The sequence below is a fragment of the Paramormyrops kingsleyae genome, chromosome 15 (assembly GCF_048594095.1).
Source record: "Paramormyrops kingsleyae isolate MSU_618 chromosome 15, PKINGS_0.4, whole genome shotgun sequence".
NCBI classification, from domain to species: Eukaryota; Metazoa; Chordata; class Actinopteri; order Osteoglossiformes; family Mormyridae; genus Paramormyrops; species Paramormyrops kingsleyae.
The window spans coordinates 10190360-10212986 of NC_132811.1; the positions used below are offsets into that span (position 1 = coordinate 10190360).

Below are 22627 nucleotides of genomic sequence, written 5' to 3' on the forward strand. Positions count from 1 at the left end.
TGATTTAGTATTTTGCCATTTTCTGAAACTACAATAAATTTTCAACTTATTTACTAGTGTCTTTTCCTGTGTTGACACTACCCCCCGGGCTGGTCTGTATCATGTCACTTCAGGGGTGAATGCCAGTTCCACTCCGCTGCTGATGTCCTCCGCAAACATTGCGACTACTCCACTACCCCACTGTCCTTACAACTTTTTTGCTGCCGTAAAATGAAAAGCAATGTCGTGAGAACCAAACATTGCCGTCTGCAGTCACAAAGTGTCGAAAAGATCGTTGCCGTGCGGATTTTCACCCCCGGTGTCCGCAAAGTATATGGTTACATTTAGTTTAATGTGCTGAACCAGCAGAGTTTGTCCCCGCTCCGGGGAATAGCCGCTACATGGATCTCATCTGGGGGTGTCCGTTGTTTCCGATTGAGTTGTTTTGATCGCAGGGCTCCCAGACGGCGTGCCGATGTGTCGTCTGTCAGGCTAAAAGCGCCACCGATCTGCGCGTCACCCTACAAGATGGACACCGCCGAGGAAGGTATCGCTGACAGGACCCACCTTTTACCTTAAACAGCGATGTCGTGTCTGAGCATTGCCTGTGCTCTCGTTCACTGTCTTGTCATTTAGGTTTCAAAAGGCCGCAGATATGATATTATTAACTACAGGAGATCATACCAGACAGACAACTAGCCTTCCCAATTTGCTGTGACTCAGAGCCGCTTCCCCTACCAGACTGAGACAGATTCTTATTTATAACCTTATCTATATACTGTTGTGTGCAGCCGGCTGATACTTGCAGAGAGTGTCATTTGTATAGCAGATATGGAGCTGATCAGCAGTGTGTGACAGGTGGACCGAAATGTTGCAGCGGCCATCAGTGTAACTATGGAGAGTGAGATCGCCACCTGGACTCGTTTATTTTTGCGTGTTTGTGAGATGCAGCTGGGTGTAGGCGTGTTGCAGGTCCTCGGTGCTTTCAACACCTGTGCTTCTGCACACTTCGGCCAGTACCTTGCAGAGCAGAGCTGTGTGATCAGAAAGACTTGGCGAGGACCGTGCAGCTGTGGATATCTACTGTATGCATTTATTTCTGCTCACGATGGACGCAGGGTTGCCAACTCTCACACATCTGGCGTGGCACTCACGCTTTCAGTCTCTCACACACGCAAGAAGTCTTAAGGCAAATCTATATTATTCCATTATAGACCTAAAATTAACTACATCTTATTAAGTGTTGGAGTAGTTTGTAAACCCCACAGGCAGATAATAAAACATACATATAGATGTCTGTGAGGCTTGTCTCGAATTGAAAATCCCACGCCAGCCAGCTGACTAAAGTTGCAAACCTTTGGACGGGAACCTTTGGAGGTTTCGTTTTGACGCGCGGCCCCTGTCATCCCAGCGTGTGCTGTAAAGCCGGGAAATGTGGTGAATGAAAATGTAGATCTTCATTCGACTGGCTTGCAGGACGTTAGGATGCATAAGTACGACGGTTGTACTACCCGTCTCTCCATTCATCCGTTTTTCAAGCGGTTAATTCACATTCAGCAGAGATGTTGGATTATCACTCTGAGTGAGATGCTTTTGAGGAGCAGCTGGGACCTGCTTTAAAGTGCTAATCTATTAGCATTGCTTTTGGATGTAAACCTTTGTTTTTAGTACTTTCAACAAAATCTGTTGCTATAGATGTCCTTCTTGCCATTCTAAGGTTATAAATGAACAAAATTTTCTTGATCTGTTGATTTTTACTTGGATCACCTTGGCATAAATGGTATGTAGATCCTTGCATCCCACATCTAGGCTCATAAAGTACAGTTTCCTAAAGACTGTCAACCTTATTGAGTTTATTGTTATTAAATGTAGGTTGATGTCTCATTGATTGAGAGGCTGTCTTCTGTCCTTGTTGAAGGAACTGATTGATTTGCTTTTGTTTTTCAGCTGATATATGCAGGGTGTGTCGGTCCGAAGGGACCCCCGACAAGCCCCTCTATCATCCCTGTGTCTGTACCGGCAGCATTAAGTTCATCCACCAAGAATGGTAGGAGCCAATGGGTGTTCACTCAGTGCTCCCTTTATTAGGTACACTTAGCTCGCACCAATTCGCGTAGGACCCACATTTGCCTACTGAACCCCTGCAAAGACACAAGAGGTGTGCTTCAGAGAAGCCACTGCACACCACTGTTGTACTGAGCTGTGATTTTTGTATTTGTGGCCTTTCCGTTAGCTTTAGTGAGTCTGGCCATTCTCTTCGGACCTCTGCCATCATCCACAGCAAAGCCCTGACTAATTTTTTTTTTAATAACCTCTGTAAACTCTACACACTGTAGCACCCAAATTAATTCCAGGAAAGTGGCTGTTTCTATGATACTGGATCCACCACTTATGGCAGGGCTCTTCAAATCTGGCCCTCGATTCCAAATCCTGGCCGTGTTATCAGTTCTCCCAGGTAGTTAGTTTAATAATCACTGATTCTGATTGGCCACAGAGGCTTCACACCTAGCTCACAGCTAAAGGAAGGCTGGAAAACCAGCAGTGCTTGGGATTAGAGCACCGTGATTTGAATATCCCTGACTTACGGCATCAATAATTGCACCATGTTCAGAATTGTTTATATCAAGCATCTTAGCTGTTCTGAGGCTTAGTCTAGTATAACTGAACATCTCAGCCCTGGTTGTCTTCTGAATGTCTTCAGCTGCAGCCACATAGATCACTGTTTGGAGGAGCAGTGTTAACTAGAAGGTGCACATCACAAACCAGCCACTGGGTGTATCCCTGTTGTCAGTGTAATGTGAAATATAATGTGTAATGTATTTAAAAAGCAGCTGTCTTGGTTCTCCTCACAGAGCTGCCTAGTGAACCTGATTTATATGGGTCAGGGGGGAGTTACCACACTGGCTGTTTACAAAAGGGCCATTTCTGGGTCAGTGAGTGGGTGTCAAACCAGGAGAGAGTCAAATGGTGTCCATTATGTATTATTGTGCCGCACCGGATGAGTAGGCATGCTTTCCAGGTCCCGCGAGTACTGTGGGTTTGTGTCGTGTTGTAGCACTGAGGCCAATAATCAAAACTGGGACTTTGAATAGGAAAAAAAACACTACAATGCTTTTAAAATGAAACTTAGGTTAATTCGAGTTCAAACGAATTAATCATTTGACTGGTGGGACTCAACAAAGTCCTGCAGGATGCTGCCAGTTTTTGACACTGTGATTCCTCGTTTTTGTAACTTTGAGGATCAATAAGCCAGCATCACATGTGTGATTAATCAGGTTAGGGGAAGATGCTGATGTTTAACCAAAACGTCCTTTTCTTTACAGCTTGGTTCAATGGCTAAAGCACAGCAGGAAAGAGTACTGTGAATTATGCAAGCACAGATTCGCATTCACGCCAAGTAAGTAGCTAATTGCCGATTGCTGTGTGATATATGGATAGCGGGGTTTTCATCTATGTATGCGTTATGTATGTTGCTCATATTTGGCACCACATGCTAGCAAAAATTCAAATATACAGCTGGTATTAAGGCGGTCATGGTGTTTTTAGGAGTCAACCAGCTCAGCAATCAAATGAACAGAAAACTGTTAAGAAAACTGACTTTAACAACGAGTTGTACAGATTGTCTTAAGAAAATATTTACAGTAACAAAGTATGTGCATATAATTGCAGAAGTGCAATAGTTTCTGAAAACAAATACGGTGTCTTAAAACAGTCTAGAAATTCCTAGAGCTCAGTGTCCCTTGTTTATTGAGAGTCTTTGGCAAAGCTGTGCAAACAGAAAGGTCTTTCAGGAGTTTACCTGGTTTACAGAGGTTGGGACATGATAGGTGGCATTCCCACAATTTCAAAATACAGTTACAGATTAAATATGATATCTGGCCAAGCATGCACACACACATACATCATTGCATGCATGTATAATTTGATGATGATGATAAAGATGATTTTTAATTTTATTGATTTATTTGTTTATTGCACATAACAGGGCCTCTCATCTGTTTTCCCAGTTTATTCCCCCGACATGCCATCTCGGCTTCCAGTTCAGGATATCCTGGCGGGACTGGTGACTAGTATCGGCACGGCTATACGCTATTGGTTCCACTACACGCTTGTGGCCTTTGCCTGGCTGGGGGTGGTTCCTCTGACAGCATGTGAGTTCAGCCTCCTCTGGCGTTTTTGAAACAGCCTTGCCTGTGCCTCCTGCCTGGGTCGGTGTTGCTAAGAAATGAAGCTTCATGAACCATTTGCTGTATTTTCTGGCCCCACTAGATGGTGCTCTCTCTTCAAGAAAGGGCTCAAAGGATGCTCCAAAGTCAACCAAGAGCATCATCTACTAGGGTCAAAAAATACAGCAAATGGTTCATGAAGCTTCATTTGGCCATTACTAGTCCGTAGGAAGCATTTATACCTCTTAACTTAAACTGTATTGATTTGATTGAAGCTGAGCGGAATGTTACAGTATAACAAAAAAATTTGGTTCTGTTCTCAGTTTCAAACTGGTACAAAATAGATACATTAAATATAATAAAGTGCAGACCACAATTTAAGTTTCAATGCAAGCTTATATCCTCTTCATGTACTGTACTGTCACATAAATGCTTGTTGGGTGAATAAGTTAAATCTAAAGCAATAGCAGCGACATTCAATGTGGTGCTCAGTCTGACGTCTGTCCTCTGATGCCTTCAAAACAGGTCGAATGTACAAGTGTCTGTTTACTGGCTCTGTGAGCTCTCTACTGACGCTGCCCATAGACATGCTATCCATGTAAGTGCCAGTTCTGCCACGTCCGATCAAAGCCCCTTCTGGGGGGTTCCGGGGCATTCCGGGGTGGGTCATCTGTTACTGCCACACGCATCATGATGCAGACACTGGCCATCAAGTGCTGAGTTTTGGGGTTGGATTCATTTTCAGATGTACTCTTGGGTACTGGGAGTAGGTGCTTCCCCTGTATCAGGGACATGTTTTATAGCAATTTGATAAATCCATCAGGAAGGACCATAATGTTTGACCTGGTTGGAGATGGCCCAGTCTCCACTGGAGCTCAGTTTCTCACCATGGTCACACAGGTGGATGGTCAGGATGGTCAGGATGTCAGATGGTGGAAAACTTAAGACTTTCAGACAAATTTTTTCCATCCATTCCCTGTACTACGTTTTATTATATCAGTCAAAAATGTGGAGAGATGACAAAACACAGTGTCCTTTTCTGCCTGTAATAAGTATGGTTATTATAGAAGTAAAACTGGCTGATTCCCTCATTTTAGGGATTTTCATAGGTGGTAGTTAGCTTCTGATCCAAAGCTGGAGCAAAGCAGCCTACTTGATGAGCTTAACGAGAGGTTTGGAAGGCGGGGAGGCGAGTAATGCTCTGCGTGTTTGTCTGTCCACTGTGGCGCAGGGAGAATTTGCTGGCAGACTGCTTGCAGGGCTGTTTCGTGGTGACTTGCACCTTGTGTGCCTTCATTGGCCTGGTGTGGCTGCGGGAACAGATCGTCCATGGTGGCGCCCCCCAGTGGCTGGAGCAGAACCTGGAGCAGCCCCCCAATGAAGCTGGCCAACCAAATGAGGTATCAGCGGCATTGAAACAAGATTCATACCCCTCTTATTCTGGACAAAATATTGACAAACACGCAGAGAAATATGTGGATATAAAGATTCAGTGATGCTTGGACTTTATAGTAGTGATGGCCAAATGAAGCTTCATGAACCATTTGCTGTATTTTTTGATCCCCACTAGATGGTGCTCTTGGTTTACTTTGGGGCATGCTTTTCTGAACAGACAGCACCATCCATTGGAGTCAGAAAATGCAGCAAATGCTTCTTGAAACTTCATTTGGCCATCACTACTTTATAGTATTAACGGTAATTTCGTTGTTCAAGGTGCCAGGTGAGGAAAATGGTCCGGCGGAGAATCAGCCCGTGGTTCCTAATGGCCACGCAGAGGAGGAGGAGGCGGTTAACGACCCCGAGGCCCAGCTGGACGCGGAGGAAGACGAGGACGGCGACGACGAGGATGAAGATGAGGAGGATGACGCTGCAGAAGACGGGGAGGAGGCCAACAACGGGGCCCAGGGTACGTTCGGCTTCACCGGGACTCGTGCTATGGACGCTCGTCCAGAAGAGCACCGCGGCTTGACCATGTCGGCTGGTTCTCCTCATAGATGACATGAACTGGAATGCACTGGACTGGGACCGAGCCGCAGAGGAGCTGACTTGGGAGAGGGTAGGTTTCAGTCTCAGCAGCTGTTGGCGGCTCAGCCATTCATTACAGCCACTTGACGTAAGTTACTTTTGTTTATTTCCCAGATGCTTGGACTTGATGGCTCCTTGGTGTTCCTGGTATGTGTATTATTGTTTTGTTTTGTTTTATTATACATGGCAGAAGATGAGTGAACAGGGTTTCATATAATGCTACACTGGGTGAAATGGATGGATGGAAACTTGGAAATGTGGATGTTAACCACATCTTTAGAAAAACACATTTCTGTTGAAATTTGTCTAAATTTTTTTTTTTTAGATTAATATATGAAGTTATATATAGTGAGAATATGTGAATGATGAATATGTGCTTCTTTTCCAGGAACACGTCTTCTGGGTCATTTCACTGAACACCCTCTTCATCCTTGTGTTTGGTATTCAGTCTTTCATATTTTGTCTGACGTTACATGACTGTTGTGGACAGTGATTCCAGTTACATTTTATTCTAAAGCATTTCCCTTGTGGGTTAGCTGTCCATAAAGGCTTCGTTCAACAGAATGTGCTAAACTCACCGTACTGCAGTTATAAGGTGAAATACATCCGCATATATTCAGTGAAATTAATGTCGCTGTGGTGACACCAGAGCCACCTTTACTGCCTCCGTCTGATGTTACTAATGACAGGAAGAAGGCAGAGAAATGGCTGTGTTTCAGTCACTTCTGTTAATTATCCACAATCTGTCCTGCGGCATGTGCAGCTACGGCCACAAAAATATGAAGAAAGCAAAGACTTATCTGTAGACACAGGATATGTTTTATAATAGAGGTGAATCAGGGGCTCAAGCTTGACTCACGATGGGAAGAAACTTTTCTTTTTCTAGTTTTCTTAGATGATGTTACATTAAAAATATCAACAGGTGAATTTGCTCTGTTGTTTGAGTATCTCATGGCCTGGAATGCAGTGTGTGAGCTGGGCTCATGCAGATCTTTCTCTTCCTTCAGCTTTCTGTCCGTATCACATCGGTCACTTCTCGGTCGTGGGACTCGGTTTTGAAGATTATGTAAGTCCGCTCTGTGCTCTCTTTAATACAATACTACATGCATGGGTTTGAGAAGCTGATACCTTTTAGAAACCCAATGGTTGGGACTGTTATTAAATTTCAGTTCATTTCTTCAAATCAACCCCTTGCAATAAAATCCAAAACTTAAAGGTTAAAACTTGCTGACATGTGGGATTTATGACATTTATATATTTCTTTCTTCTAGATAGAAGCTTCTCACTTTGACGGCTTGATCACGACAATCGTGGGCTACGTCCTCCTGGCTGTCACCTTAATTGTGTGTCATGTATCCTTTTGTGTCTAGTCTTTCCCTTTGATGTTTTGTCTCTTAGTGAGAAAATGGCCCCATTTAAATGTCAGGAGAAGGTGTTAATGCCCTCTGTTCGCCCGGAATGGGCGATTTCCACGTGCAAAGCGCGTTCGCTCTTTAACGACCAGCATCTAGGGTTTGGCAGCCCTGGTGAGGTTTCAGAGGTCACGACGTTTGTTGGGAGTTTGCTACATTGTTGTAAAGGTAACCAATTTTATTCATGCTGCTATTTTTTTAAGTGCATCAAAAGCAAAAAATATAACAAGAAAAAAATGTGCTTTTCAGGTGTCCTTGTTGGTTGTTGTGGAGATCGGCATCTTCCCCCTGATTTGTGGCTGGTGGCTGGATATCTGTTCCCTGGTATGTCTGCATCCAGATCTAGCTGGTGATGAGTTGACTGCTTTAAGAATAAATCCACGCAGAAGGAAGATCCAGGGAGCTGTAAAATGACTTCGGAAATGTGTCTCGCAGGAGATGTTCGACGCCTCTTTGAAAGACAGAGAGCTGAGCTTTGACTCGGCCCCCGGGACGACCATGTTCCTGCATTGGCTGGTGGGCATGGTTTACGTCTTCTACTTTGCATCTTTCATTCTTCTGCTGCGAGAGGTAGGAGTCTATATCCATGTTCGGAGCCTTGGTCAGCAAATATGAGAGACCAAACACTCAGTATGTATCTGCTGTCCCTGGACACTAACGGACGCCTCCTCACCTTTCAGGTTCTGAGACCCGGTGTCCTGTGGTTCCTAAGAAACCTCAACGACCCCGACTTTAACCCTGTGCAGGAGATGATCCACCTGCCCATATACAGACATCTCAGACGGTTCATTCTATCGGTGGTATGCAGCCGCTTCCCCTTTTATACTCATAATCCGTCCTCACTCCTCTTCTGCTTGGGCTGTTTACAGACGAACCAAAAAGACACACTTCTCCTCACAGGTGGTGTTCGGTTCCATCGTCCTTCTCATGCTGTGGCTGCCCATACGAATAATCAAACTCGTTGTTCCGAACTTTCTTCCGTACAACGTAATGCTCTACAGGTGGGTTACTTGTGTTATACAGTGTGTCTTGTGGTAGTGTGATACACTGGCTGGCCACAAAAAGTCACCATTTGAATTTAAATCAGTAAGTACTTAAGGGCCAATGACTGGGCCATTATTACAGCTCAGCAACGTTATGCAGCAATAAAGTGAAGTCAGCTGAGTACTTGAATCCACTGAATGATCAGGTTATCCCATCAATGGATTTTTTCGTTCCTAATGGTATGGGCACATTCCAACACGGTAATGCCAGGATTCATTGGGCTGGAATTGTGGTTCAGGGAGCATGAGGATTCATTTTCACACATGAATTCGCCACCACAGAGTCTTTGAGATGTGCAGAAGAAGACTGTACAGAGTGGTTCAACTCACTGATCATCAATAATGAATGTGAATCTGGGTGAAAAACAATGGTTTCAGATGTTGCATAAGCACATGGAAACAATGTGCACGAATGTGCACCATAATCAAAGCTAAAGGCAGTCCAACTAAATATTAAGGTTGCAACTTTTTTTGGGGCCAGCAGTGTAGATAAATGTCCAGCAAAGTGGTTCAATTGGATAGCCCAAAGCCTCCAGTCATATATGATTGTCACATTTGTGAGCCTATCAGTAAGACTCTTTGGGGTGACGTGCTGGCCAATTCGGGGCCTGATATATTTCTGACTGACAGGCCTATGCTCCCGCCTTCCCCACCCAGTGACGCCCCAGTAAGTGAGCTGTCACTGGAGCTGCTGCTGCTGCAGGTGGTGCTGCCGGCGTTACTGGAGCAGGGCCACACCCGCCAGTGGCTAAAGGGCCTGGTGCGGGCCTGGACCGTCACTGCCGGTTACCTGCTGTGAGTAGCGACCTCCACGTTAGCCGCCCACATTCACTGCTGTTGTAACGACAGCTAACCTTTCAGCTAATGTTTAGGACAGATGCTTGCCATAGCTACAAAGCTTTGTTTACAAGCTGCCTATATTGATTTCAGTCTAAATGTATTATTTATAATCAGTTTGTGCAGAGAAATCATTTGAATATGGGCGACACAGTGGCTCAGTAGTTACCTCACACGCCTTTTCCTGTTTCCTCCCATAAAACACGTGCAGTTAGTTGGGGGTACACTTCTAAACTGCCTTTAACGTGTGGGCGCTGTGATGGACTGGCGTCCTGTTCAGGGTGAGTGACCCTGAGGGTTTTATAGGGACTCTGGGGGCCCTAGGCAAACAAACTCCAAGCCCCCCCCCCCATCTCACCCTTCCATGACATGGTATAAGAGCATTAGAAATTTACAAATGGGAGGAGGCCATTCGGCCCATCAAACTCATTTGGGGAGAACTTAAGTAATAGCTTAGAGTTGTTAGAATCTTATCTAGCTCTGATTTAAAGGAACCCAGGGTTTTAGCTTCCGCTACACTAGCAGGAAGACTATTCCATACTCTAACTATACACGCTGTGTAAAGAAGTGCTTTCTCAAATTCATTTTAAAATGTTCTCCCGCTAATTTCCACTTATGGCCACGAATTCTAGTATGTAAACTAATATTGAAGTAGCCATTTGGCTGAACAGCATCCAGACCCGTTAGAATCTTATAGACCTGGATCATGTCCCCCCTTAGTCTCCTTTGCTCGAGGCTAAACAGATTCAGCTCAGCTAACCTCTCCTCATAAGACATTCCTCTAAGACCAGGAATACTTTATAATTTATTACCATTATTTTAGCATGTAGTCTACATTGAAAATATCAACAAAGAGAATTTTGTGGAAACAGAATACTGAAATAAATCAGACTTGTCGATGAAATATACTATGTAATCGGCCGCCCTCGGGGGCCCCCTTCCAGCTTGGGCCCCCAGGCCATTGCCTGCCCTGCCTGTCCTGTCTCTATGCCTTGGGATGTACCCTAGTCTTGTATGCTATGCTGCCTAGGATAAGAGTATCTCTTGACTAGGATAAGCGGATGGATGGATGGATGGATGGTTGGAGTATTTGAAGTGTATAATTTTAATTAAAAATTTATAACGTTATACTGTACATGTAAAATAATAAAGGATCATTGAAAGATGTACGTATTTAGTGCTTTAGTTACATTGTATTTATGAACTTCTCCATATACCTGTAATATAGAATTTTTAACATTCCATCCACCAGAGATCTTCACTCTTACTTGCTTGGAGACCAGGAGGAGAGTGACGACGACGGCCAGCAACAGGCCAACAACAACCAGCAGGTCCGCAACGAGGAGGCGGCGCCGGCCGTGGGCGAGGGGCTGCACGCGGCGCACCAGGCCATCCTCCAGCAGGGCGGCCCCGTGGGCTTCCAGCCGTACCGCCGGCCCGTCCGCTTCCCCTTCAGGGTGAGGCCAGTGAGGCGTTCCCCTCTCAGGCCGCTCGGTCCCGCCGTCACTCTGCGACCTCTCAGACGTGGCTCTTTCGTTTTGCAGATCGTGCTGCTCATCGCGTTCATGTGCGTGACGCTCCTGGCAACGAGCCTCATCTGTCTCACGTTACCGGGTGGGTCTGAGTCTGTCTGCCTCCTCATTGGACAGCGGCACCTAAGGCCTACTGGGTTTAACTTTGAACCATCCTGCTGCTGAAATCAGTGGTAATTGCTGCGAAAGTCACCTATAGTCAAATTAGATAAATACTTGCAAATGTTAAGAGGTGGTGTTGTCATCCTAAGTGCAGAGTTGTGGGTTTGAATCTGGACCCAGCTGTGTGTTTGTGTGTCTAGTTTGTATATTCTTCTCCATTTCATCTCCTCCCGCAATTCAAAGACATGCTCTTCATACTAAGAGCTATCTCTAAATTGCCCCATGATGGCCACTGCCCAGAGGGTACCTTGCCTTGGGCCGTGTACCACCAGGGACCATCTTCTGATAGCTTTAGAACAATGTTTCCCAATCCGGTCCACATTTCTGTGGGTCCCCGAGGATCGGATTGAGAGACACTGCTTTGGAAGTTCCTCAAAATGGGCAGGCAGATGTTTTTGACTATGATCCCTCCATACCCCTCTGAACTTCTCAGTGTTTGCCGGCCGCTGGTTGATGTCATTCTGGACGGGCAGCGCCAAGGTCCACGAGCTTTACACGGCGGCCTGCGGACTCTACGTGTGCTGGCTGTCCGTCCGGGCCGTCACCGTCCTGCTGGCCTGGATGCCCCAGGGACGCACGGTCCTCATCCTCAAGGTCCAGGAGTGGTCAGTGATGGTAAGGAGGAGAGGTCTTAGTCTTCCATCTGCCCCCTGAGTACTTGTCCTCAGTTTTATTGTAACCATACTGCCCCTATGAAGATATTAGCTACAGCTTTCAGCCTTGCACCTACCCATTTAAACGGCATCACCGATTTTCTCAGCCATTTTGTCATGACTAATTGGTAAGTTCTATTGCTCTGCTGTTGGGTGTGTTTTTGCTGCAGATCTTGAAGAGTCTGGTTGTGGCCTTCCTGGTGACTGGGGTCATTCCGCTTCTCCTCGGCCTGCTGTTCGAGCAGGTCATTGTGGCGCCCCTCCGCGTGCCCCTGGACCAGACGCCGCTCTTTTACCCGTGGCAGGTGAGCCTTGGAGTCTCTCACCGAGTCTTGCTCGCCCAGGAAACCTCTCTGCCTGTGCGTTATCAGTGATCAACAAAGCCATTAGTACAGGAGTTGAATCAGGTGTGGTGGAACAGGGAAAAAACTAAACTGTACAGGGCTAGGACTCTCCAGGACAGGAATTAGAGATCCCTGGATTAGAGCGTAATCTTTCTGGATGAAGGTGCATGTCTCGTTCATGTCTTTCTGCTACGTAGGACTGGGCCCTAGGAGTCCTCCATGCCAAGATCATCGCTGCTGTCACACTCATGGGTCCTCAGTGGTGGCTGAAAGCCGTGATCGAGCAGGTCAGCGGATCTGTCTGTGCCTTCAGTCAGATGGGCTTTGTCTCCACTGTGTTCCCCACGGTCTGCTTTGCGTAACTTTTCGCCATGCGCTAGGTGTATGCGAATGGGATCCGGAACATGGACCTGCATTTCATCATCCAGAAGTTGGCGGTTCCGGTCATTTCAGTCTTACTCCTCTCGCTCTGCGTCCCCTACGTCATAGCTGCGGGTATTGTTCCAGTCATGGGTACGTCTAATTATGTTTTAACGAAAAATACCTGGTGGTGGTATGTTTTATTTAAAAAATAAACATAGCGTAAGTCAAGGCATGAAAACACATTTGTTATATCAAAGTGAAAAAGCTTGGATGATCTTGAAGGGTGAGGCTGGCCGTGGTTCCTTGAGGGATTCCGTGACCTCATGTGGTCCTGGTGCATTGCCCTGCAGGGGTCACCGTGGAGATGCAGAACCTGGTACAGCGCCGCATCTACCCATTTCTCCTGATGGTGGTGATGCTCATCGGAATCTTGTTCTTCCAAATCCGACAGTTCAAGCGCCTTTATGAGCACATCAAGAACGACAAGTAAGTCTACCCCGTAAACACCTGATTTTAGACATTGAGGATATTAAGAACTCTAGTCAGGATATTCATTTTACATGTATCATACCTGTCCATCGCTTAATTATTGCCTTTGCTAATATGGGGTAAATAAAGGCGTAGTGAAGCAATCTTGCAATGCCTCAGTTTGCAGGTCTTGCTATTTGAAATGACCATGCTCTCATAATCATTCAAAATACTGTGTTGATTCACTAATCAAAGCTGTTTTCACTGGTTCATCTTTCCTACCGTAGGTATCTCGTCGGTCAGAGGCTTGTAAACTATGAGCGCAAGGCGGGCAAAGCGAACGTAGCCCCGCCCCCCAGCTCCACACAGGAGTAACGTTATAAAGCAGGACATTCATCTAAGAAAGACTGCCTGGCAACCCCTTGCCTGGCCCTGCCTTCTCTTTTTCTCTACGGCATTTTTCACATCCAGGCTCTCGGCACCGAACCAAATTTTGTCCTCCGCTTGTAAAGGCAGCCTATGCACTTTGGCTTCGATCAGAAGCCACCAAGCTCGGACAGAGACAAGAAGGAGCCTTGCACATGTTAACAAATGTGGATATTAATTTATTAAATCGAGTCGTCACTTTATTTCATGGATTCTTGTTGAGTCTGGACAGGAATCTGCTGCCTTTGACACATCAGACTGCCTTTGTACTGTCGGGATCAGCCTGTTTTTTTTTGGGACACTTGTCTGCCTCTAGGGGCAGTGTAATATTTGAGTCTGCATCCAGACTGATCATGTCCTATAGAGCGTTACTTAGCTTCCAAGATGATACACCACTGTTGCTCTCTGTTTCATGCTTTTTTTGGTTGAGCAAAATGTATAGTAACTGCTAAATTATTCAAGGGTGACAATTCGTATTTAACCTATAACGGAAACTTTTTTTTTCTTTTTCTTATATTGTTGCTGGTTGTCTTTTGGTGAATAATTAAGAATGGAAAAGCTTTAACAGTGACCTTACAGTGATGGCAAAACAGCATGTGTGAGTCACATTTTCAGTTAACCAAATGCTGCTATTTATTTATTTTTCCTGCTTTGTTCATTGTGTGTATCATTTTTTTTTTAATTTACAGAAAATACTAGAAAGGGGTTGGACAGTGTTCTTATACACCACAATATGGTTATAATTTGATATTTATTACACATTGAAATTTGTGAATTAAATACAAACATTTTTTGCATTTCAGTTTCCCCTGTTTTAACACATTTGAAACGATATTTAGTTCTTGATAAATCAAGACCACTCTTGATGGCTGTTTGTTACGGTTCATTAGACAGAAGGATTTGTCTAAGTTAGACCTCTGATGCATGTCAAAGTTGTGTTCTGACGCTAGATTGTACCACTGATTATGAGGCTGTGCGACCGCCTTCAGTTCCTCAGAGAAGGACTTTACTCGGGACGAGTCTGCTAGGGCAGGGTGGTCATATTTAAGACATTTTTTAAATCCTAAGGGTGTAAAAATACTCATGGAAATGGAATATTTATCCCTGCACCATTTTGGAAGGGGCTTTTGGTAAACACTAAATGCATTTTTCATTATTTAAATTAGGTCAATAGATACATGTATGCCACATCTGATAATCTGTTAATTTTAGGTCTGTGAATTGTTACGTGTCTTTCTGTTACTGCTGGATCTTCGGTATTCTGGCTACTTTTAAAGCTGAACGTGTGCTCAGTTTTATGTATGGCTATAAAACGCTTAAGATCATTGGAATTTGTAATGGCTTATCTGGAATCAGTCATTTTAAATGTAGTGAAATCTGCATGCCATTACACATAGAACAGCCTAAATGTGTATCACCCAAGAAAAAAGAGGGAAAACTCATTTTATATTGGAAAACTAATTTATAAAATACAGTATGTGTCCCTTTAATTAACTTGTGGATATGCAAGCTTATGTTTTCAGTGATTTTAATTTTTCTCCCTTAGGGTGTGACCCATCATCTATTTATGCTTTATACGCCAACACATGCATACTTATGATCAATTATAAAATGCCTTTTACAACATTTAACTTGAAATTGTCAATTACATAAAATAAAGTGCATTTCAATTTGTTTTACAATTACTGATGGCTTATCTATATGATACATATCAGTCTTGTCCCTGAGCCTGGCAACATTGTAGAACTTTAGTAAATAGATCCTGAGAATTCTTACAAAACTCCATGTAGGACTGCATGGATTTCCCATCTACAGTATGCTATGGATATACCTGCTTATCCTATGCAGGTTTGTGGGGGTCTGGAGCTTATCCCAGAAGCTATGGGCACAAGGCCGGCAAACACACACACACACCATTTATATCTATGGGCAATTTGATAACGCCAATTCACCTTAGCATTTTTTTGTATTGTGGGGGGAAACCATTGAACCTAGAGGAAATCCCACGACGACAGAGGGAGAACATGCAAACCCACATAGAGCCGGGACAGAGACTCAAACCCTGGTCCCACTGGTACAAGGCAACAGTGCTAACTGTCCATCCATTTCCTTAAATTGTTTATCCTATTGAGGATCACACGGGGGTCTGGAGCCTATGGGTACCAGGCAGAGAACAACCCAGGGTGGGGCACCAACCCATTGCAGGGCACACACACACACACACACACACACACGCACCATTCACAGCTATGGGCAATTTGGCAATTCCAGTTGGACCGTGGATATCCAGAGGAAACTGCACGATGACACAGGAAGAACATGCAAGCTCCACACACATGGAACCCTGGCGGAGACTCGAACCCAGGACCCAGAGGTGAGAAGACTGTGCTAACAATTTAGCACAGTGCTAACCATATCTATTAATATTTAATACATTTGATGCTTTCACGTAATTAGGCTGTAGTTTTGTTGATACTAAATTTGATACCCAGCCTATTCACTCTTCATGAAAGCGGTACCAGAATGCTAACAGCATAGGCTGTGCAGCTATTACTTGTATATCTCGTGTGTCCATTTGTCTTCCCACTCTCCCATACTTTTTAAAGCATCAAATACCAGATGGAAAAGCGTGCTAATAAATGGAGGGGGGTGGAATAATGACCTCATCTTTTGGGATTATGGGAGAAGGGAGCTCTATTCCAAATGCCTCCCTCAGAAGCTCTGGTATCTCCTTGTCTGATATCTCCTGGGTGGTCTTAGAGATAGGGCCACCCACTTCAGAAGGGAAGCTAGTGACCATAAACTTGTGTCCCAAGTAGGTGACCCGTCCATTGGGTAGCAGAAGGGAACAGAGAGACTTGCAGTAGAAGATTGAACTTGGGGAGGTTTGATGATAGAGACACATTGCTAGGAAATCCTCCCTTTGCCTAGGCTGCAAGGTAAATTTGTACAGCCCGGTCCAGCCCATTTCCTCGCTCTTCCCTTCGGTTTGGTCCTCCACAGCCATCTCCAGGAACAAGGTCTCCCCCTCACACCGGACACGGAACACACCATGCTCCTGCTTCTGGGAATCTTCTGTCTCCAAAGAAATGGGGATCTCAAAACCTGCCACGAAGCCAACATCACAGAGCCATCGCTGTCCCTCCAGCATCACCATGACGACGAGGTGATCAAACGGAGGCCCGTAGACCCGAGTGATGCGGTTCTTGACTTGAGCCGACAAGACAGTGATCTCAAATCCCAGTTGTGATAGCAGCCATGAGAACAGCCCATTATTCTCATAGCAGAAGCCTCCCCTTCGCTGGTTGACTATTTTGTCATAAAGACACTGTAGCTCCAACTCCACCCGGCCACCACTGTGAATAGTCAAATTTTCAAACGGTACAGACAACAAATGTCTCCTGTGAATGCGATTAAGGGTCTCAAGTGTTGGTGTTGCAGGTCCATCAAAGCCAATCCTTAGCAAGTATTTTTCTGTGTCCATGCTCACTGAAACAAAAAAATGTTAAATTTACGGACGTACATTATAACATACTTTTCTAAAAATTAAAACTAATAAAATGCAGTGTAATCAACTTCTTAGGAATGAAGCAAGAACTTAATGTAATGCCATATTCTTTTTTAAAAAAAATCAAAGTTTATAACATAACGCTTACAAAATATCTTTCGGTTTCGAAAAGTGACTTCACCTTGTGTACAGCTTAATTTATCTTTATAAATAAATACAAACCTGGCGAAATTGTGGATGTAATTCTATTTTAAAGCGCTCTGTAAGAAATAAGTAAAGCGACAGGCGATCGTGGTGTATGAACTTGGATTTTATAGAAGAAACCAGGGACTTCTTCAGTTCCGATCCTTACTGTACCTTACAGGCAAAGTTCCCAGCAATTACGAAGACAGTTGTCGAAACTTTTTATCGTTTCCTCAAGAAAGCTGCAGACATGAAACAATTAATGGTAATTATAATGTTCAGATCGATCCTTTCCACTATACACAACCCAAAAGCGAGCATTTCCGGTCGTACAGCCTCCGGCTGAAAGTGCCTACTTAGCGTTTGTATTGTAATCCGGGTATTGGTAAAATCCGGAACTGAAACCATTTCATTCGTTTTTATACTTCACATGTGGGGATAAGTTATTGCTTCAGGCGACATTTTACATATACTTTCCGTTATAAAATTAGGTGCTTGTGTGGAGTTTTAATGTTATCGCCGTGTCATAGTGGGATTTCCGCCGGTTCTTCCAGCACAGCCCAAAACATGTCGAGGTAATTTGGGAGTTGTCACAATTGCTGGTTGGTGTGACATGTGTGTGAACGGTGTGTGTGCCATGTGCCCTTGTGCACGTAGCTTCCGGGATAGGAATGGACGGACTAATCCAAAGAGATCCGATTCGGTTTTTTACTTTAAACCAGAACCGATAGAGCGCGGAGGTTTACTATGAATCTTTATTACTAATGTAAGTTTTTTCCCTTACATTAATAACACTGGTACAGTGTATAGCTACCGGCTGTCCACTTATCGCCAACTAAGCGGTAATCTACCATCAGTTCTTTTCTGTCTCTCGCCACAACGGACATAAAAATAAAGCAGCGTGTTTGTGGTGTACTTGCTTTTGTATTCTGATACTACCTAGCAAAACTTATGTCATGGTTAGCGATCAACTATCTCAGCATTTAAGCACTTGACCTAATTAATTGTTTCGATAATAAAACTGCTATCTCTCTAGAAAACATGAGCATCCATGCACATGAACCAGTGGTTCATCATTAGTTTTGCTGAAAACAACGGCGGGGAAAACCAGCGTAATTGAACGAGAGGTGGGCTTTAAACCTCTTCTCTGGAGCCGTGCTGCCCACTGGGAACCACCACGCCGCTGTCAGACCTTGTCATGTTCACGGTGTGGCGACTCAGTTCCTGGCAACCCGGTGCGGCCACGTGGCTATGCGTACTGACCACGTGCCCGTGGCTCAGGCTATTTCCGGATGAAGCGTTCACCAAACATCTTGTTGCTAGGATACCGCACGCCGCACTAGGTTTCGTTAAAGTACATGTGATACCTTAACAAAAGCTGAGTTATCCGAGACGGTTACGTTTATTTGAATTCGTCAGGATATCTCATTTCACAAGGTATAATGAACTTATTTTATTAATTAGTTGGTGGAGCTATTCAACTGAAGAATGGGTATAATAACATAAATTATAAAGGAAACAGTTCGAGACAGTCTTTGACGCTTTCCACGGAAATAAACGTACAAGATCTATCTATCTATCTATCTATCTATCTATCTATCTATCTAGCCTATATATCTATTCATTTTCTGTTCGTTTTGTTTTATTCAGCCATGCCTCCACCAGAAACGATGTATTGTGCCCAGCAGATCAACATCCCGCCTGAGCTGCCAGATATCCTCAAACAGTTCACCAAAGCCGCCATCCGAACACAGCCCCCCGACGTCCTCCAGTGGGCGGCGGCGTAAGTAACCGCACGTACGCTTGCGCCTCCAAGCATCTCAAATGCTTGTTTATGAATCGATTTGTTATTTTGCTCCAACGTCATGCTTTGTCCTCTCAGGTATTTCTCTGCACTTTCGAAGGGGGAGACTCTGCCTGTAAAAGATAGACTTGAGATGCCCGTAGCCACACAGAAGACCGACACTGGACTCACCCCCGGTCTTCTGAAGGTTCTACACAAACAGGTAGGGCAACCTGTAGGGAGTCACAGGACCACTTAAGATTGTCCGAAACCTGGACCTGCCATCTGGCATACCGGGCAATTTCCCGGTGGCCCATGGGTATGTTGATCGGCAAAATATATCCTGCATGGGCAGTACTGGTCCTAGCCGATGTGGTGCCCCAGACGAGCATCACCGCCGGAGCCCTCCGTCCGAGGCAAAGTGAAATTGATATGTCGCTTATCGGATTGACTGGGGCACTCCATGGACCAGGGCCGATTTTTAATCCCAGTTCAGCCAAGCCTGGCTGCCATTTGCCTGCATTAAATTTGGTCTGCTACATCTACCCCGCAGCTCGGATACAAAGAGACTGTCACGGAGGACGAAGTGAGACAGAGGTGGAGGGATCTGTGCCTGCCGAAGGAGCAGCTGGATTCACTGCTGGAGCTCGGGGGCTTCACTGCTCACATCAGCTGGATGCGCTTACTGGCTCTCTGCTGCAGCGCTCTGGGCGGGGTAATACACGGGCACTGCATGCGGCATACACGCTTTCTCTTTACCTAGCACTTAGTACGCATTTTACACCTGATCGAAAGCCCTTTTAACCGACTTACGTGATTTATATCATGGTCACATTATCCGGGGTGTGTACTTTTTGAAGTTTTGTTTGTGAGGTAATAACTAATCTAAAATTAATGACCAATACTTTTATAGTGTATGCATTTTTTGTCACATCACAATTTCTTAATAAAGCAAGTACATATGTTTGTATGTATCCATGTATTTACTTAGGCGTGTGTAATTTATTTCGGAATTCTGCAAGGATCTATTTCTTTGTTTGTTTGTTTAATCATTCTTTCTTTGGTGTTATCTATCTATCTATCTATCTATCTATCTATCTATCTATCTATCTATCTGATACTGCGAAGGTACTACTACTAGTTAAACTTCTAAAACCTTTTGAGTTTCTATTACTACTGTATACTCATGTAATAGGAGTATGGTACAGTTCTCTCTACTCTCCTCAAGGTGGCGCTAAAGGCCTGTCTTTAAGCTACAATTTCGTTTTTTTATTCATGAACATCACGCCTCATAATGTGACATATATTTATATATTCTTTTTATTGAACGGGACGCATGGATATGCTGTTTTTTTAAGGAGAGTTCTGCTTGAACATGGTCTCTTCTCAAATTCATAACTCCATTTGCGCCTTTCGTCATTTCACCAGACAGTGTAGTGTCAGTTGGTGGATTAATGTGTGACACTGTCCTGCTCGTCGTTCCATCTGTCCGCAGACCATCATCAGTGCGCTAAAACACGCCTGCGAGATCCTCAGCGAGGACCCAGAGGGAGGCCCTGCCCGCATCCCCTTTGATACCTCTGCAGATCTCTACGCCTACCTGGCCCAGCTGGATGGAGATATCCCTCAGGACCAGATCGACAGCTTTCTGCACAGCCTGCAGGATCACGCGTGAGTAACACTGTGGAGAGTGACGCATCTCTCTAATTAAATACTGCTCCCCGAGTTCCATCAGGATACACCAACATCTTGCTGAGTAACGTTAATGAATTTTAGGAGAAAACGCAACATCTATTGTAGCATCATCATCATCATGGATTATTAAAAGTAAACACTAAACAGCTGGCTCATTGTAGTACATATATTAAATATACAGGATGGCAATATTTTAGCTTTTTATTTAGACATCTATGCCATTCTCCTTTTATTCTTCCTTTAGGTAACTCCTGAATTGTAGTCCGTTTTACCCGCTACATAATTCTCAAAGGTAGCTTGAGAATAGCGATGTATATTTTTGACCACGCTGCATGTAATAAAATCTATTTTCTGTGATTTAGTACACACTTATTCTTGTAGTCAAGAAACACCATTATACACAGGTTTGTCTAATTATGAGCTTCGTTAATCGTTAATATTTAGTTGGTCATGTGATCAGGGTTGCAGTGGTTATGGGTAGCACTGTTCCAATATGCCTCTGGGGTTTTGGGGTTGAATCCCATGTCACTCGCTGTATGTATGGAGTCTGCATGTTTTCCAGGTGCTCTGATTTCCTCCTGTAGTCCAAAAACATGCAGTTAGACTAGCAAACACACAAGCACAATCTGAGTTAATGATAATAATAATCGATCCCCGTGGGGAAATTGTCTTTCCGCCTCCCTCAACTTTCTCTTTTTTGTAGAGTAAGTTGTCCACGAAGGCAGCCACCCATAGCGGCACCCAGGGAGCTGGGGGTTAAGGGCCTTGCTTAAGGACCCACAGACGTGCTGAGGCTGGGTTTGAACTGGTGACCTTCTGATTACAGGCACACAGGCTTAGCCCACTGAGCCACACGCTGAGTAACATTGTAGATTTAAGGATTGCATCCTTCCCTTTTTAAACTTTTTTTTTCATGCCCAGACCATGTAGAGATGCATACACATATTCAGATGGAATGAAGTCATTCACTCACCATACTGCATAATGTACAAGTGAAGACAAATCAGGAAATGACGTGAGGGGATTTTATTTCCCTGCTATGTGGTGAGCTGAGAGGGGCCAGAATCAATGGCCAGTCCTCCTGGCACCCAGCCAGTGATTCTAGCATTACCACATGCCGGTTTGCATGTGCCAAAACCGCTTATATTTCCAATAACCTTAAATGCACCAGAAACATCAGGCTTCCCGCAGCGAAAACTTGTCCATTTGCAACGACCATGTTTGCTGGTTTTCTTTGGTTGAAGCGAGATGGGCTGTTAGTGTCGTCTTTTAATAAAGGAGTGAGAGGACTGATCTAATAAGAGGAGAGCTACATTATCGAGAGAGAGAGAGAGAGAGAGAGAGAGAGAAAGAGAGAGAGAGAGAGATGGAGGGAAGGAGGGAGAAGATTATTCCTGAGAAGCACAACTTTCCAGACCGGCTCCCAGCTCCAGGGCAAGCTGAACTCCTCCCGCTTTTCTCTGTATTTTTTGACATTCACTTTGGGCCCAGAGAGCTGCTGGGAATGATGAAACCCCTCCCTACGACTTGGTGCATTTCCAGAGATGAGCTTAGTCTTCATTAGCTTATTTTCCTCTGCCCATGCCCTGGGGATAGATGTACTGCGAATCGCTTCCCTGTGAAGTGTATTGGAGCACAGTTTCACAATCGGGGGGCGTGTGTCTGACCTCAGTTTGTATGACTGTATTCAGTGACAGGTTCTGCTAAGTTGTTTTTTAAGCAAGCAATTAGGCATTGATTCCCCCCCCCCTTTTTTTCCCAGGAAACGTCAGGGAGGGATGGTTCAACCAACAAACTTCACTGGTCCTCAAAGCTGAGAAAACAAAGCCAACTAAAGCCAAAGGTAGCTTTCAAGACGCTAATATTCAGCAAAGGTTACATCACCAAGTCTTAGTTTCATTTGTCCATTTGGACACACAAGACTAACAACAGTGACATCTGAACTGTGCTGCTCTGGTTGGAACAGGCTGTAAGGTTTTTGCTCAGTTTTTTGCACTGTACATTCATCTTTGATTTGCATTTTGAAATAAAAATATTTAATGATCCTA

At 44.5% G+C, this 22627-nt stretch overlaps 3 protein-coding genes across 8 annotated transcripts; 2 read left to right on the plus strand and 1 right to left on the minus strand.

The window, feature by feature from the left end:
• Positions 1–236: 236 nt before the first annotated feature.
• On the plus strand, positions 237–15095 carry LOC111849511 (E3 ubiquitin-protein ligase MARCHF6-like). Of its 2 annotated transcripts, none has more exons than XM_023822423.2 (26): positions 237–526; positions 1927–2026; positions 3303–3376; positions 3987–4130; positions 4671–4743; positions 5377–5545; positions 5859–6051; positions 6140–6201; positions 6285–6317; positions 6559–6610; positions 7178–7236; positions 7442–7522; positions 7682–7750; positions 7832–7906; positions 8018–8152; positions 8263–8382; positions 8483–8583; positions 9256–9420; positions 10715–10919; positions 11007–11076; positions 11590–11771; positions 11980–12114; positions 12351–12440; positions 12534–12666; positions 12867–13002; positions 13272–15095. In XM_023822423.2, the coding sequence occupies exons 1-26, from the start codon at positions 508–510 to the stop codon at positions 13357–13359; spliced, it is 2763 nt and encodes a 920-aa protein (XP_023678191.1). In that variant the 5' UTR covers positions 237–507; the 3' UTR covers positions 13360–15095. The 2 variants fall into 2 exon arrangements, with proteins under 2 accessions (XP_023678191.1, XP_023678192.1); XM_023822424.2 differs by having other exon boundaries at positions 9283–9420.
• On the minus strand, positions 13442–18337 carry LOC111849512 (arylamine N-acetyltransferase, pineal gland isozyme NAT-3-like). Of its 3 annotated transcripts, none has more exons than XM_023822428.2 (2): positions 18242–18337; positions 13442–16899 (listed from the first exon to the last, which is right to left on the minus strand). In XM_023822428.2, exon 2 carries the CDS (start codon positions 16892–16894, stop codon positions 16043–16045), a length of 852 nt encoding a protein of 283 aa, XP_023678196.2. In that variant the 5' UTR covers positions 16895–16899; positions 18242–18337; the 3' UTR covers positions 13442–16042. The 3 variants fall into 3 exon arrangements, with proteins under 3 accessions (XP_023678196.2, XP_023678194.2, XP_023678193.2); XM_023822426.2 differs by lacking the exon at positions 18242–18337 and adding an exon at positions 17276–17532; XM_023822425.2 differs by lacking the exon at positions 18242–18337 and adding an exon at positions 17141–17532.
• Positions 17538–22627, plus strand: ropn1l (rhophilin associated tail protein 1-like). Of its 3 annotated transcripts, none has more exons than XM_023822431.2 (6): positions 17538–17676; positions 18752–18884; positions 18984–19107; positions 19438–19599; positions 20380–20555; positions 22342–22627. In XM_023822431.2, the coding sequence occupies exons 2-6, from the start codon at positions 18754–18756 to the stop codon at positions 22394–22396; spliced, it is 648 nt and encodes a 215-aa protein (XP_023678199.2). In that variant the 5' UTR covers positions 17538–17676; positions 18752–18753; the 3' UTR covers positions 22397–22627. The 3 variants fall into 3 exon arrangements, with proteins under 3 accessions (XP_023678199.2, XP_023678200.2, XP_023678197.2); XM_023822432.2 differs by lacking the exon at positions 17538–17676 and adding an exon at positions 17754–17867; XM_023822429.2 differs by lacking the exon at positions 17538–17676 and adding an exon at positions 18393–18538.